Source organism: Sciurus vulgaris (genome assembly GCF_902686455.1).
Source record: "Sciurus vulgaris genome assembly, chromosome: 1".
In the NCBI taxonomy this organism is placed as follows: domain Eukaryota; kingdom Metazoa; phylum Chordata; class Mammalia; order Rodentia; family Sciuridae; genus Sciurus; species Sciurus vulgaris.
Window position 1 is genome coordinate 15,209,958 of NC_136461.1, and position 15,882 is coordinate 15,225,839.

The following is a 15,882-nucleotide window of genomic DNA, read 5'->3' on the forward strand; positions in this document are numbered from 1 at the left end:
TCCACGCACACATCCGTCAAGGTTCCTGTCATCCAGGGGACCTGGCCTGTCAGCTCTCCGTCCCTCATCTGTCCCCCAGGCAGACACAGCAGCAAAGAGACTCAAGGTCACAGAGGCTCAAGGGAGGCTCGGCAGGAGTCCTTGCGGCCCGACGCCCGCCCGGGGCCTTGCCATGCCATCAGGCGGGTGGCACACGGCCCGAGCAGGGCGCACAGGAGCCTTGGGGGCGGACACTCACGGCAGTCGGCCTCGTCGGTGCGGTCCTCACAGTCGAAGTCCCCATCGCAGCGCCACAGCTTGAGGGCGCAGTGCCCATTCCCGCAGGCAAACTCGTTGGGCTCGCAGGGTGGGGGGGTTCCTGCATGCAGCGGCGGGTTCAGCGGCAGCCCCATGCCCCGCGCCCCCACCGGCCCCCACCCCGCCCGTGCTCACCGCAGTCCAGCTCGTCACTGCCATCCGGGCAGTCCTCCTGCCCGTCACAGAGGTGGTCTTGGGGGATGCAGTGCCCACTGTGGCACGTGGCCTCTTGGGGCCCGCAGGGCCCAGGCCTGCCCGGGCTGGGCAGCAGAGGCTGGGGAGTATGGGCATCGGGTGGCCGCCGCGTGGTGGCTGCCTCTGGCCAGGGCGGCAGAGGTGTCGTCTCCACCACCGAGGGAGGCAGGGAGCCCAGCTCCGGGACGGGCTCCTCTGTGGACAGGGCAGAGGATGGTTCCTCCCGCTGCCCCACATTCCTCAGACCCTCCCGATGCCCCTCATGTCCACTCCCTGCCACACCTGGCTCCGGCCGTCACCCACCTAGACAGCCACTCACCACAATCGAGCTCATCGGACATGTCCCTGCAGTCGGGCCGCTGATCACAACGGTACTCCAGGGCCACACACTCATTGTGGCTGTGGCAGGCGAACTCTGTCTCGGTGCAGACCCTGGGGAGCTGGGGCACTGTGGGGGAGAGGGGGTCAGGGCGCAGGCAGGAGCTGCGGGCCACCAGGCGGCACGGGCACCAGAGCAGGGAGTGGCAGACACGGCGGGCACGAGGAGCGCCTGGTGGGCACACCCATAGCACACGCAGGCACAGGACATGTGGCGGTGGCCTCGCCCACCCCTGCAGACCCACACACACCAACGTGCTACATGCAGGCAGCCACCACACCACACGCGAGCAGGCCACAGCCTGGCCAGAGGGGCAGCCCGCAGGCTCTGCCCAGCCATCTGGCCTTCGTCCTTCTCTCCCTCCATCCATTGTATTCTCTAGGTGTCCCCTTGGACCTCAGCCAGCTCACACTCTCACCTGGTGTCACTGCAACCCCCACAGCGGCCAGCGGGGGTGGGGGGGTCTGTGCTGGAAAGGAAGGTGCGGTCAGCAGCCATCCCACCTGGGCCTGGTGCCGAGGGCCCAGCCAGCCCATCCCACCACCTCTGGCCAGGAGGACGTTGCAAGGTGAGTGACGAGAGCGGGTCCGCCACCTTTAGGCCTGGGACGGGGCGGCCAACAAAGCAAGCTTGGTCTGGGGATGCGCTAATCGAGGCTTTATGTGGGTGACAGGTCACTACTCTCCTGGCTGGGCTAAACCATGGAGGGACGGGTTGTTCTGTTCTGGGTTCCACTGAGTCAGAGGGGGTGGCGTGTCAGTGCCTTTCTGGAGAGGGATGGAGACAGGCCCGAGAATCACAGCCTGAGAGGAACCAAGCAGAACTCGCACAGAGAAGAAAAGACGGGGATCAAAACGGGAGAGAGAGCGCATGAGAGCAGCCTGGGCCCACCCTGAGCACGAGGCCAGGCTCCAGCCTCAGCACATGTGAGACTTGGCCAGTTTCCTGCCGTCTCCCAGCCTCGGGTCTCTTCCTATTCCCCGGTCACAGGTTAGGGACACAGGGTTTGGTTTCCGTTCTCGCCTCTCCACTGTCTGCCTGTGTGAATGTGGACAAGCCGCTTCCTTCCTGGGCCTCAGCTTCCTCATCCCCCAAAACTGAGGACACTGTTTCACGGGAATTGCGAAGCAGCCCGGACACAAGGGCAGCGCACGCCCTCGGTGCTTGGAAACACCTGTGGCTTCTTGTCCAGCGCGGCCTGTCCTGCGTGCGGTTTTGGTGGTGTGGCCAGTGAACAGGGGTCTACGTGGAGAGCAGCGATCGGCCTGACGCGTGCGTGTTGAGGACGCAGCGTTCCGCCCCAGCCGACACTGCACAGGACCCACGGGGCAGGCTCAGGAGGTAGTGAACGCTGTTCCTAGTGGGGCACAAGCCCAACCCAGGAAAGCCCACAGCAGAGACACCAGAAGGGGACTCACTCAAGTCTAAGAAACCAGAGTAGGTGACCCCAAGTCCCGGAGCAGGCTCACCTGTGCCCAGGCGTCGGAACTGGAATCCCTGGGGGGAGGTGATATAGGAGTCGATGGAGCCCCGGGAGATGACCCTGTGCAGCACTTCCTGAATCTGAGTCCCGTCCACATTGCCCTCTGAGCCCACATCCAGTTCCACGAAGACCCAGCCGTCCAGCTCCCTGGGGGTGGAGGGGCATGAGCAGGGGGAAACACCTGTGTCCTAGGCTTCTCTGTTCAGGTCCCGCCAGGCCCAGGCCCCACCCAGTACAGCCCAAAGCAGGGCCATTTAGAGTCCAAATGACCCTCCTTCAATTCCCGGCTCTTCACCCACAGCAGTTCTCCCATCAGGCCTCTCGTGCCAGGCTCCCCGGCCGCCTTCCCAGCCCCAGGTGCCCCAGGCCCTCAGCAGCCCGGGACCCTTCTCACTTGATGAACACCACGCTGACAACCTGGTCCCCTGGGATCTTCAGGTACTCCGACTCCAGCTGGGGAGCACACAGCACCATCAGCCGCGGTGCTTCCCCGCGCCCTGTCCTGCCCCCCTCCCCTGGGGCCCTCTGACCCTCCATCTTGCCTTGTCCACCACAGCCTCGGACACCTCCCGAAACTCCCTGGAGCCTGCGTCCTCCAGCCGAGGGCTGTACTCGATGGAGTGCGTGAAGTTTACCAGGGCCCGGAAATAAACTGGAGAAGGGAGAGGTGCCAAGGTGAGGGCCTGGCCTGGCACGTGGTGGCCCAGGAGGCCCCCAGGGGCTGACGGAGGCCTGTGTGTGGCCCCGCTCTCCCCTGGAACACAGGTGCGGCGGCCCAGGGCCTGCCCAAGGCTCATGGCAGAGGTCCCAACCTGACATGGAGGCTTCAACTAACAGGGAAACAGGCTCCTCCAGAAACCAAGTGATGACGCAGAAGGGACCCCAGGGGCTCAGGAAGGCTGGACAAGGCGGGTGGCTTGCAGGAGGCCTGCCCAACACGAGTCCCGTGTGTGACGGGGATGTGTGTCCCCAGCCTGGCGGGTTCTGCTCGTCTCTTGGACGTGGCTCAGCCATGGCCTCCTCCGGGAAGTCTGCCGAGCTGCCTGGGCTGGGCCAGAGACCTCTGCCTCCCCAGCGCAGCACCTTCCCCGCGTCGCGCAGACCCCGCTGGGTTACACACGGACAGTACCAATGGTGGCACTTTTGCTTTGTTTTGTTTTTTTGAGACAAAGTCTCTTGCTTTGTTGCCCAGGCTGGCCTTGAACTCCAGCTCCTCCTGCTGGGGCTTCCTGAACAGCCAGGGTTTCAGGCACCATCCACTGTGCCTGGCCACACTGTCGCTCTGAGCCAGCCACCTCTCAGGCACTGACCCATCTCTGGTTTCTGTTCCAGTGAAGTAGGGACGTCCGCTGCATCTGCCACTCTGGGTGCTGCACACCCCATGCCCCTGTGCTCACACACAGCCTCTGCCACAGAGCAGTTGCCTGGGACCCAGAAACCGAGGCCACATTCTCTCTACCACTGACGCTCCATGAGGGAACCCTGGCTCGACATGGCCCTGAGCTCCGGCACCTGCAGAGTGCGAGGACCCAGCAGGTGCTTCTAAGAGGCGGCTGAAAAGGTCACCTCACCCTGGTGCGAACGCCTGCGCACCATTGTTTCTTCAGTACGAGCTACACGTTAGACACTTTGTAGTCATAGTCATTATGCTCTTGAGTTCAGACGTGTTACAAATACAAAATAAATTCAGTGGCAAATGGGTCACACACACAGACTAGGACACGGTAAATGCTGGCTAACTAATGGCTGACTCAATTCACACCCTCAGCCCGTGGTATACACAGACTGATGTATGTGTACACACACACACGCACACACACACACTGGTGTATGTGTACACACATGTGCACAATCATTTCTTGAGCACCTACTATGTACAAAATGTTTGTATGCATTAAATCTCACAGTGCTTGTCAGTCAAGGCATACATTATAAAAGCCAAGCAGCTGTGAGTCACAGAAGACCCTTCAATCTGCACAAAGGGCTCAGAACCAGCCTGGCACGGAGTGGGTGCATCACATGGAGGCCGTGCAGCTCAGGGGCGCCCCTGACAGCCCTGTGACCTCCGGCAAGGGGTCCACCCTCTGAGCTCCCAGCCCCCACCTGGCCCGTGAGGGTAGGAGCAGTGCTGGGGAGGCCGCTTGAGGTCAGCGGGAGATGAGCACCATGCGGGTGCCCACATTAAGCTGTCTTTAGAACAAACCCAAGACGTGGATCCAAGAAAGACATCCACTCCCAGAAGGAGTCTGCATTAGGCCTACTGTGCGCTGGGCAGCAACCGGGCAGGAGAGGCAGCAGTGAGCTCCAGAGGGACACTCTGCCTGTGGGGAGCACGTTCCAGCAGGGAGAGAAAGGAAACCACACAGGAGCAGGGGTAGGCGGACTGCGGGAGCAGACAGGCGGCGCGGAGGCCCCTGGGTGCCTCAGGCCCAGAGGCATGAGGCCTCAGAGCCAGGACGCTCTCCCTCTGCTGCTCAGGCTGAGGGCCCCAGGCTGGGTCAGCTGCGCAGGTACAGGAGGGGACTTCGGCCTGGAGTCAGGACACTCACGAAGGCCCACTCAGAGCCACAGGGCCAGCAGGGCTGGGCTCTTGGGTGCTGGGCGGGTGGGGCTCTGTGGGCCAGACTGTGGGGGCCGTGAGCTCAGCCACAGAGGCCTGTTGTGAGCCAGCACAGAGGCCCATTGAGAGTCCCCCACCCAGCCCCTGGCCTCAGCCCACAGCCCAGCGCGGGCGAGGAGGCCGGGCCTCTGCCTAGGAATGCGTTGCTCCCAGGGGAGGGGGCCAGAGCTCCACAAAGCCCCTTTCTCCGAGGGCCTGGGAAGGGCACCGACCCGCCAGCCTGACCCCATCCCTCCCTTCTCCCAGACCAGGGCCAGGGCAGGGCAGGACCTGGGTCTCCCAGCCCGGCTGCCACCCTGCTACTGGGGTCTGAGCATTAGGGCAGAAGGGGAGGCCTGCTGGGTTCAGGAAGCAGGTGCTGGAGCTAGGGGCCGGAGGCCGCCTGGGGGCCAGGAGGCTCTGGGTGCCGGCCCTGGCCAGCCCTCCCCTTCCTGGCCTCCTTCCCACCCTACCTGAGGCAGGAGAGGGGAGGAGAGCGCCCTGCGCTGCGGTGCAGTAGGTCACCCACCCACCCAGCCAGCCCTGAGCAGGCCACCCCGCCAATCCCCAGCAGAGCTCCCCGGGCACCCTGGCTGGGTCTCCAGCCTGGCTCTCCCTGGTCCCTCGGGGGAGCCCAGGGTCAGCCAGTCCTGAGGTGGATACGAGCCTCCTGAGCAACTCATGGGAGAAAGGAGAGCAGAGGAGGACGAGGAGGGAGGACGGGGAGGGAGGACGGGAAGGGAGGACGGGGAGGGAGGCAGAGGGACAGTGGCTTCCCATCTGCCCGGGCCTGGCCGCTGGTGGAGACGAGACCCCTTATCAGGCTCCAAGACCATCACGCCAGCACAGCGGTGGCCCTGCGCCTGCAGAGGGGTGACAGAGAGGGAGGTGAGAGGAGGGAGGGCCGTGGGAGATGGACAGACCTGGAGAGAGAGGGACGGGAGTGCAGAGGAGGGGAGCCCAGGACACAGGCCAGGGTAGGACAGACGGAGTGGGACAGACAGAGGAGCTCAGCGGACGGGAAGAAACGGGGAGGCAGGTGGGAGGGGTCCCGGGGAGGGGGGCGGCGGGCAGGGCCATCCCAGCGCCTGCATCCCAAGGTCAGGCTTGAGCCAGGGCCCACAGAGCCAGGACAGCTCTCCCTGAAGAGCACAGACCAGCCTGCAGTGGCCACGCTGAGACCCTGGGCATTGGGAGTCACACCTGCTGCCCCCGGGGTTCACCCTGGAGGGTGACGGCCCCGCCTCTTGCCGCAGGTCAGTCCACTCACAAGGAAAGCTCAGGTCCCAGTCTTGCCCCCAACCCTGGCCAGCTGCTGTTCCCTGTTCCCCCAACTCTGGCCTCTTCTGTCCTCACAGCTGCTTCTTAGGAAAGAGGTGGACTGGCAAGGGCCACTCAGAGAGGGCAGAGCTGCCCCCGTGGGCAGCCTACAGGAGGGGCTGCAGGCATCTGTGAACGGCGGGGCGCATCAGAGGGGGCCTCGGCTGGCCTGGCAGGAGGCAGGGATGCCCTGGTATCCACCCCCATGGCCCGTCCCTGGGCTCGCCTGACACTCCCTTCCCAGGTCGCAGCAGGCTCCTGGGTCCTGTACCGACCTATACTTGAGGCAGAGGCCAGCCCAGGTTCGGGAGGTCACGGTCAGGACAGGCCAGCTGGGACCAGCCCTCCTGCCCGGACCAGCCCTCCTGCCCGGACCAGCCCACCTGCATGAGCCTGTGAGCCAGCTGGGGAAGTGACCTACTCCCGGGAAAGCCCAGGCCGCTTAAGAGGCCTTGTAGCTGGTTGGGTCTCAGCCTCCATCAAAACCTGGTGTTTGGTGCTGCTGCTCCCGGTGCCCGAACACAGCCTGCTACCCTGAACTCGTAGGGACTGCAGGCCAGGGTGCGCCCAGGGAGGCCTCGGGCCCTCGACCCAGGAGGGCAGTACTCCGCTCAGGAGACCCGCTCTGGAGCTTCAGGGAGGGGCACACTGGGGACCTACAGGATGCCCCCAGCCACTTACCCATCTGGAAGTCCCCGCTGCCCAGATCCCCACTGCCCAGGCCATCTATGAAGGAAAGAGAGACATACTCAGCAACGAGGACATCTGCACAGTCACCGAGCACTGCAGCTGTCAGGCACACTGTGGGCCCGGCACATGGCAGCCCAGGGCCATGGGAACGGCAGGGCTGCTCTCCTCCACACGTCCAGGAGAGCTGGCCCGTAGCAGTCAGCTTAGAGGGCTCCATCAGAGGGTGTGGACCAAGGGCCCAAACTCCAGGGACTCAGGGATCTGTCTGATGGCTGGGGCGGAGGGGTCGGTTGAGACTGGCCTCCAGGGAGGTCAGGAGGAGGCGGGGCAGAGGCCGTGCGATCGCCCGCACCGTGCCCTGCCAGTGCTGTCCTGGTGGTACTGATGCTCCCAGGCTGCAGAGGGGAGTCGTGACCGGCCCAGGGTCACTGAGGTTGTGAGTGGAGGATTCTGGGGTCCAGGGCTCAGGATGCACCTGACCTATCTCTTGAGGCCCTGCCTGGGTGGACTTCACGGGGACTCCGGAAGGGCCAGAGGAAAAATCAGGACCCCACCCGGCCGTCCCCTTCCCAGCCAGTGCCCCTGGTACCTCCAGACACGTCATCAGCCAGCAGGTCCTCGTCGTCAGACAGGTATGAGTAGCTCCAGCCAGCCCTGCCCACGGTGACAGACTCCGTGTCCTCAGGCAGAGAGAGGCCATCATAGGCCCTGAGCCCGCGGGTCACCTGGAGAGAGGACAGAGCCCACTGAGTCCTATCTTCCAGCTGCTGCCGAGTCCTGGGGCCTTCCCCTCACCTCAGGGAGGACCCGGAGGCCACCCCGTAGCCACCCAGCAGTAAAATGGGACTTCGTGTGGCTAAGGGGGCCAGGCTGGGGCGAGCCACTGCTTCTGACTCGGCTTCCCCAAACCCCATTGGCCTCTGGAGGCCTCAGGACCCAACGCTGCAGATTTTGCAAGACGATAAAAAGATCACTTAGGTAGCGATGGCTCCGTTTTCTGTGGAGAAGGCAAGGGACCACCGGGATATGACTGAGTGGAGGGAGGACACCAGCAGTTATGGGGTGACTTGGTCCAGCAAGGACAGGGGCCACGGGCAAGCGGAAGCGTAGCCGGTCAGCAGAGAGGACAGCAAGTCAAGGGTGAGTGGGCCCAGGTTGCTCCTCCAACAGCAGCTCCTCCCCGACCCCATGGGCCACCTCCCTCTGCCGCCTCGACTGGTCCAAACTTCCAGGCTGCAGGGAGTGGCCGCTGCCCGAAGAGTGAGCTCCGGCACCTTCAGCCACAGACAGGCTCCTCCACGCCTGGGCTGGGGCCTGGCAGTGGTGTCAACTCCCTGTGACCTCAGGGTAACGCTGAGCCCAGCACAAGCTCTGCCCGGCTCCTGTCCTGTGGGCAGCGTGAGGCCCTGCCCCGCCGCAGGAGCAGAAGGCCCTGGCAATCCCACGTCCTCCCGGGTGTGGGCAGTGAAGGCCGCTTTCCCCTTAGATGCTTCCAAGGTTTTCCAGGTAACTTAGAGGAAGAAAAACCCAGGGGAGCCCAAGGTCACAGGAGACCACAAGCAAAAACAGGCCCGGAATCTCTGTGGCCCCTTCACCCATGTCCAGATGTCCTGGTGTGAGGGCCTCAGCCCTGCCTGGACTGGCTGGCTGAGCATTTGTGAAAACCAAACCCACCGGCCAGACAAGAGGTGAAGCCCAAGCAGGACACTGGAGCCAGTGACACCCCCTTCGTCCACCCCACCTGCCCCGTCCCCATGTCCACACGGTCCACGTCCCCACCAACCGCCTTCGGCCTGCTGGAACGTCCCTCCTTCCCTTGTCTACAGCCCCTCCTCAGGGCTCGGCAGTCAGAGGCAGGAACACCAGCCCGTGTACAGGAGCCTCTGGGGACGTCTCATGCGGAGATGGGGGTCAGCAGTTGCCTGGGCCCAGGGCAAGGCTGGGGTGGCAGGGAGGGGCATGAGGAAGCCTTTGGGTGCCGGGCCCCACCTGTGCCCACCCCGTCCTCACTACAACCTGTGCCAGTAAAGCAGGTGCCTCCGTGGGTCACTGCTGCCCAATGGGGAGGAGGCAGGGACTGTCCTGACTCATCCTCGTCCCCTCCCCTGTCTGCATCCCACCGGGAGGGAAGCCCTGGAAGGCAGGGGCTGTGACAGGTCCATCTCCACCTTCTCAGCACCAAGCTCAAGACCCGGATGCAAAAAATAAAACTGAATCAATAGAGTTGACCAAAGCTGGGCACAGTGGCACACACCGGTAATCCCAGCTACCTGGGAGGCTGAAGCAGGAGGATAGCAAGTTCCAGGCCAGCCTGGGACCCCATCTCAAAATAAAACCTAACAGGCTGGGGCTCAGAGGTAGAGCACCTGCAGGGCCCAGAACCTCAGAGGATGGAGGGACCTCAGCACCTGCCAGGTCCAGCCTCTTCCCAAGGTTTGCTCTGGAGGAGCTGCCCACCCCAGGGGGTCTATCTGCAGCCCCTTCCTAGGCCCAGAGCCCCCTGGGGACAGGGGCCGGGTGCCACTTAGTGGCTTGGTGTTCAGAGGCCTGGGGTGAGACTGGTCCTGCCACACCCTACTGTCCTCATAGCCTGCCACCCCTTGCCCATGGTCCACGGGTACCAGCACCTCCTGTTCCTCCTCTTCTCCCCACCACACAAGTGCCTGTCCCTCGGGGTGGTGGCCCAAGGCCTCCTGCACCACGTCCATGGGTCTTTAGAGCCTCCGGAGCTGGTGGAAACAACTGATCCTGGGCCTGTCTCAGGTTCTCCTTCCAGGTCGGACACAGAGTCTAGGGGACTCTGGCTGCCACAGGGTAAAACAAGACCGAGGTTCAGTTTCCTCTCCTGGCTAGGAGTTGAGGGCAATGTTTCCCCTGGCTGGGTCTTAAACAGGCCCAGATTGACCAGAGGGGAGTGTGAGGCTAGGGCTGGTGCAAGGGCACTGACTTTGGGCACAGGAGGTTTGAGCACACAGGCTTGGGGTCTTCCCTCCCGAAGACTCTTTGTGTTCCTGCAGAAACCAAGCACCGGGCATAGCGATTCATAGCACTGCCTAGACACTGCTGTCTGGAAAGGAAAACCTCAATAGTGAGCAAGGTCCGGCGTTTTTTCCCAGGGAGAGAGCAGCCGGTGGCGGGGGGGTTGCGTGGGGGGGAGGCAGTGTGCTTGGAACCAGACAGGAAATAGCAAAGTGAGATTCAACATGGAAAAAATGCCAGGAACATACATCTGCAGCAGGAGAGGAAAGAGGACCCAGAGCGTGCCAGGGCCTGGACAGGAGTCTCCCCCAGTCCCGAGGACCAGGCTGTGGACCCTTCCAGATGCCAGCTGAACTTGATGCAGACCCCTCGCAGGTCAGAGGATTCAGGTCAGCTCAGGGCCCACAGCAAGGGACAAGTCCACCAGAGCAGAGACATCACTGTTAAAAGCTGAAGATCAAAAGGTCCCAGCAGCTGCATTTCGCATCTGGAAGGAGATGGAGCCAGATGGGAATGAGGCTGCTGGAAGAGCTCAGAGAGGAGCCTGAGACTTGACCATAGAAGGGACTTGGCTCCAGACCTGGGAAGAGGGGTCCACGTGGGGAAAAGCGAGAGCTAGCACTCACTGAGCACCCTCAACGCTCGAGGCGCTCGGCCTGGACTGCAGGCGGCGCGAGGAGAAAGCAGGGCCCCCTGCTGGAGGCCGCGAGGGCAAGAGCTGGGTTTGAACCCAGGGGTCTGGCTCTGGTCAGCCTTGCACTGGGCTCACAGGAAGTCCTCTCCCTGAGCCCCTGGGCTCACTGCACCGCAATGCACGGGCCATCTCCTCAGCCTGAGTCGTCTGAAATGACGAGGACCCTCTGAGGTTGCCAGCCAGCAGCCAAGAATGGTCAGTCCCCGCTCACCGAGGGAGCTGAGGCCCAGGGAGAAGCACCCTGACCAGATCCCAGGGGGACCAGCTCTCCACCCCCAGGCCCTCCACTCCCAGGGAGGGAGGTGGGCTGGGCTGCCCTGGGGCCGAGCCAAGGGCACAGCCAGGAAGCCAGAGTAGGCCAGGTCCTGCCCAACCTGACCAGCTCCAGGGATGCTCGACTGGCAGCAGCCTGGGCCCGGGCAGCACGTGCCTCAGGTCCCAAGAAGGGCCATCAGTGGCTCCAAGGTCAGAGGCAGAAATAGAACCCAGGCTTCCTGCCCTCCAGCCCGCCTCCGGCCATGAGGGAGCCCAGCTTCCTCCCAGAGGAACCCGGTACTTCAGGCGGGCGTTTTGGAGCCGGATGGCCGGCCGAGAGGAGGGGTCTGGAGGGAGACCTGGGCCAGAGGGGAAGGAACCAAGCTGAGGGGATTTTCCAGTCCCTGCAGTGCCTGGGGGGAGGAGGTGGCTGACTCAAGCCGGCCAAGGCCAGAAGTTTGTTGTAACGTACTGGGAACAATTGCTTGGGGCAGGGATAGCCAAGGGTAGCCCCCGCGGCAGGCATCCTCCCACCCAGGGACTCCTGGGGGCCTGCTCTCTCACGTTGACTGTCCAGGCCCTCCTGGTCAGGATGAGGGTGCACATGGAGGGATCTCAGGTTCAAGTCCTGCAGAGGCTCAAGAGGACCAGAGACAGAGGCTGGACTCCGCTCTGGCCTGGGTGGGCAGGCCGAGGGAGCCCCGCTGGCTAGGACGGCTCCTGGCACTATGGTCAGGGGGCAGAGGCGGCGTAGGTGTGGGGCAGGGAGGCCCAGGCCTGGGGCTCCCAAGGGGGTTTCTAACGTGGACTTCTAAAAGATGAGTTTTCAGGTTCCGCTAGAATGGAAGTTGGTGGCAGATAGCAGCAGAGGGAAGAGACGACGGCAGCAGGGTTTCCTACGAGCCAGGCCTGTCTCACACGCAGGTCCCGTGGACCATCTCGATTCACCCTCACGGCACCCCCGGGCAGGGCTGGCACTACAGGGACACTGTCCCCCGTCTGCAAGGAGCAAAATCCAAACAGCTCTGAAACCCAGATGCACTGTTGGCTTTTTTTGATTTTGTGGGGCTGGGAGGGAACCTCGGGCCTCGGGCACGCTGGGCAGGTGCCCCACTGCTGAGCTGCACCCCAGGCCACATTGCTGTCCTGTTTCTAATGTTTCTAGAAAACTCTTTGGACACAGAGTTCTGACCAGAACGGCATGAGGCTCTGACAGCATGGAGCAGGAGGGGCTGTTTCCCGGCAGCCATATCTGTGTTTGGTCATGGGGTCTCCACAGGCTGCACTGGGGACGTCACACGTCAGCTGGCACGGGCCCCTGGCATCTCTCTCTCCATGAGCGTCCTGGATTCCAGAACGTGGCTGCACCCAGGGTTTCAGGTAAGAGACTGCGTTGCTTACTTCCACTTTAGGTTGAGGAAACCGGGACTCAGAGAGGGTCAACTGTGGCGTGAGACCGCGTGTGAGGCCCGTGCACCTCCTACACAGTAAGTGCTCAGTAAATGCTCGAATTAGCCCCAAACGGGGTGCGGGCAGGGATGAGGGGAGATGCGCGTGGGCTCAGGCCTGGGCGCACCTGGTACAGGATGAAGTGGGGGCGGGGCCTCAGGCTGGCTGGGGGGCGACAGAGCTGGGCTCCAGGCCCCAGTTGTCTGCCTGCTGCGGGGCTGGCTCGGGGCACCCCCAGGGGTGGGGGTTTGGCCTTCGTCAGAAACATTCCTCACATGCCTCGGGCTGGCTGCCCGCAGCCGCCTCCTCCTGGCCTCGGTCTGAGCCCCCACCGCCCCCGCAGCTGGGCAGGGAGGTCTGAGCACCCCACAGTCCCCAGGGTGCTGCAGCTGCCCAGGGCAAGGCTCCAGGCATCTGGGCTGGAGTGAGCTCACCTCATGGCCATCCAGAGCCGGTGGGGGTGGGGACAAACCCGGCCTGCCGCCCACCTGCCTCCTTCCCCCTGTGGTCAGGACCCAAGGCCCCCAAGTGTCCAGGGAGGGACACAGACCAGACACCCCACCAGGATGCAGGTCTTCAGTGGCCCTCAGACAAGGGCTTCCTCCCCTGCTCCACCCGGACGCAAGGTCAAGGTGCTCGGCCCCACCCCCAGGCTGCCGGGTCCTGTCCACTGCAGGCAGCAGACGGCGGAGGGTAAGGAATCTGTCAGGGCAGCACTTTGCTGTGCGAACTGCCAGCAGCAGGCGGGCCCAACACAAAGGCCCCAAGGCCTTTAATCCCCTGGCAGTCTGAGGGGGCGCCGGCCGGAAAGGAGGTGGCCACGGCCTCCTCGGGCAAGCCTATGCACCCGTGCCACTCAGGGGGCCGGCCAGCTTCTCACACTTGGGCCCCCAAGGCAGCAGGACCGTTGCCAGCCAACCAGGAAGAATACTGGTTCCCAGAATAAGGGCCAACACTCTAGGGCCACTGCTGGCCGTGCTGAGCTCAGTCTTGAAAAGGCTCATGTCACTCAAATCCACAAAAGTTATCTTACAGATGAGGCTGCCACCTTTATCTAGGCTCAGAGAGGTAAGGCCACCAGCCCGAGGCCACACAGCTAAAGCAGCGAGGTGAGACCAGGACTCGGGCTCATAGCCCTGCACTCTGCCAGCTCAGGGGCACAGCTGCCAGCAGGCCCTCGCTTCTGCCCTCTGCTCTCGGAAAGCCTGCACAAGGCCTGGGGCCTAAAGGCTGCATTCCAGCCAGGAACCTAAAGGAGCACCAAGCTGCTGAGGAGGGTCCGGGCCTTGCCGAGCCCCAGGGAGCAGGAAGGAGGGCCGGAGGTTCTCGCTCTGCCCTGAACGCCCCTGTGGCTCTGCACAGGTCCCCGATCCCCTTCGCTTTAAGCCAAGGTCACCGTGAGCCCTGGGGAGGCAGTCACACCAGCCCCCTCTGTGGAAGCGCCCAGAGCCAGCCAGGCTGAAGCACTCTGCACCCAGTACAGAGGCGCACAGTGGGTCCTCGGATCTGTGACTCACTGACGGACCCATGAATGACCCTGAGGCAGGAATGAGCCCACTGGACAGAAGAAAGACGAGCTCAGAAAGAGGAAGCGGGGACGCGTCCCGAGCACACAGCTAGGCAGGGCGGGACACCTCCAGGCCTGGGCTCTCCATTGACAAAACCGCTGCCACGACCTGACGGTGCCTGAGTCAGGCCTCGTGACACAGGGAGGGAGGAGCTGGCACAGGGTCCCTGAGTCCACCCGACACCCTCGTCTTAATCCCTCCATCCGCGGGCCTTACTCAGCCTTAGTGGGCGAAGCTCCCCGCAGGACACACGGCTCTTTTCAGAGGCAAGGAGGACAAGGGCGACTTCCTTGAGAAGCATGGCCAGTGAACCCCGAGACTGCCCGGCCTTCCCCAGGTGGCCTTGCGGGCCCCTTCAGCATAGGTGCAGTGGGCACCCCAACAGGTCTGCTACTGACCAAGCACAGGCCCAGCAAGAACCCCAGATCTCTGGGACTCGGGCACGGGGGCAGTGAGGCAGGGAGGGCCAGCCCCACGCCCAGTCAGACGCCTGGATTCCAGGCCACCCCGGCCACTTTCTAACTGGGCAGCTTCGCTTCCCTACCCGCTAAGAGAGTTCATCAGTCACACCCGCCATTGAATCATAAGGTTCCACTCAAGTCATTCTGACCTCTATTTACTGAGCACCTACTATGTGCTGGGTCCTGGGATAAAATGATGAAGCAGACAAACAGGCATTCCTGTGTTCGGGGGCAGCGGGTCACATGCCACTAACTCACACGGTGACAACACTGAGGGAGGGTTCTGAAGAGGGAGGATGGGGGCCGGGAGAGGGCACGGGAGCACCACTCGGGGAGAGAGGCTGGGTAAGGCCTCCTCCCAGAGCAGGTGAGACGCTGAGGCCCAAAGGCAGTTTTGCTTGAGCGAGGTGCAGAAGGCAGTGGGGTGCGAGCCAGGTGAGGGGAGGGCACACACAGGGGCCCCTGGGGGGGCAGGAGGAGCACCCAGTGGGGCACCGAAGGTGACAAGAATCCAGGCAGCAGCCCGCGTGGGCTTTTCCACTGACGAGCGCCGTGCCCAGCTGTGTGGTTGACCTCTTGCCAGGTGCGATGGCCAAGTCTCCCAGCCCTTCAAGTCCCTGCCTCTCCTTGGCCTCCCAGACACCCCAAGAACAAGCCTCCCTGGCATCTGAACGAGCTGCCAGTCAGCTTCCAGGGAAGGTGCAGAAGGTCACCAGGAAGTGCCCTGCCTGGTTCCCAGAACAAGGGCCAACACTCTAGGGCCACTGCTGGCCCTGCTGAGCTCAGTCTTGAAAAGGCTCATGTCACTCAAATCCACAAACTTCAGGAGGCAGACAGTGGTGGCAGCCCTGTCTTACAGAGAAGGACGCCCGGCTCAGAGAGGTAACACCACCAGCCCGTGGCCACACAGCTAAAGCTAAAGCTAAAGCACAGCAGGGCCAGGGTGGCCGAGGCACCAGGGGTGGAGCAGTCTCCGGGCTGGGCTGCCAACGAAAGATCCCTGGGGGTCCCACAGCAGCCGCCAAGCACCGTGGGTGCCACCACATCACGGCACTCACTGGTCACCTCCTCTCTGTACGAGCTCGATTCTCAAGTTCTCTGGCTCCCCGTGGCCCCGCTGCCATGGGGCCAGCATGTCCATGGGCTTCAAGGACACTCCAGCCTGGCTGGGGCCTTCCCGTGCACACAGCTTCCTGAATGAAGCCTCCACGGGGGACTGGGGTTTGATTTGTGAATCAAAAAATGATTCACAAATTTTTGTTGAAATGAGACACCACGAGCAACAAGGCCACTTCCTGAGCCTGTTGGGTTAGGCCTTCCTGCTGCCCTTAGCTCTCCAGTGCGTGAGAAGCAAAGTCCTTACTGTGACCAACCAGGTTTTACATGATCTCTCCTTGACACACACACACGCATGCACACCAACCTCTTTTGCTTATCCTCCCTATTCCCTTGCTTCTGGCCACACTTATCTCAATAGTACTCAAGGGGCTGGGGAGATAGCTCAGTTGGTAGA

At 62.9% G+C, this 15,882-nt stretch overlaps 1 protein-coding gene across 1 annotated transcript in view; it reads right to left on the reverse strand.

Annotated features, from left to right (window-relative positions):
* HSPG2 (heparan sulfate proteoglycan 2) overlaps positions 1-15,882 on the reverse strand; it is an 87,146-nt gene that overhangs the window by 50,052 nt on the left and 21,212 nt on the right. Inside the window, 9 exon segments of the mRNA XM_079128484.1 lie at positions 239-358; positions 433-687; positions 812-940; positions 1,290-1,340; positions 2,341-2,501; positions 2,749-2,807; positions 2,897-3,006; positions 6,955-6,999; positions 7,553-7,688. Coding sequence (XP_078984610.1) covers positions 239-358; positions 433-687; positions 812-940; positions 1,290-1,340; positions 2,341-2,501; positions 2,749-2,807; positions 2,897-3,006; positions 6,955-6,999; positions 7,553-7,688 — 1,066 coding nt within the window.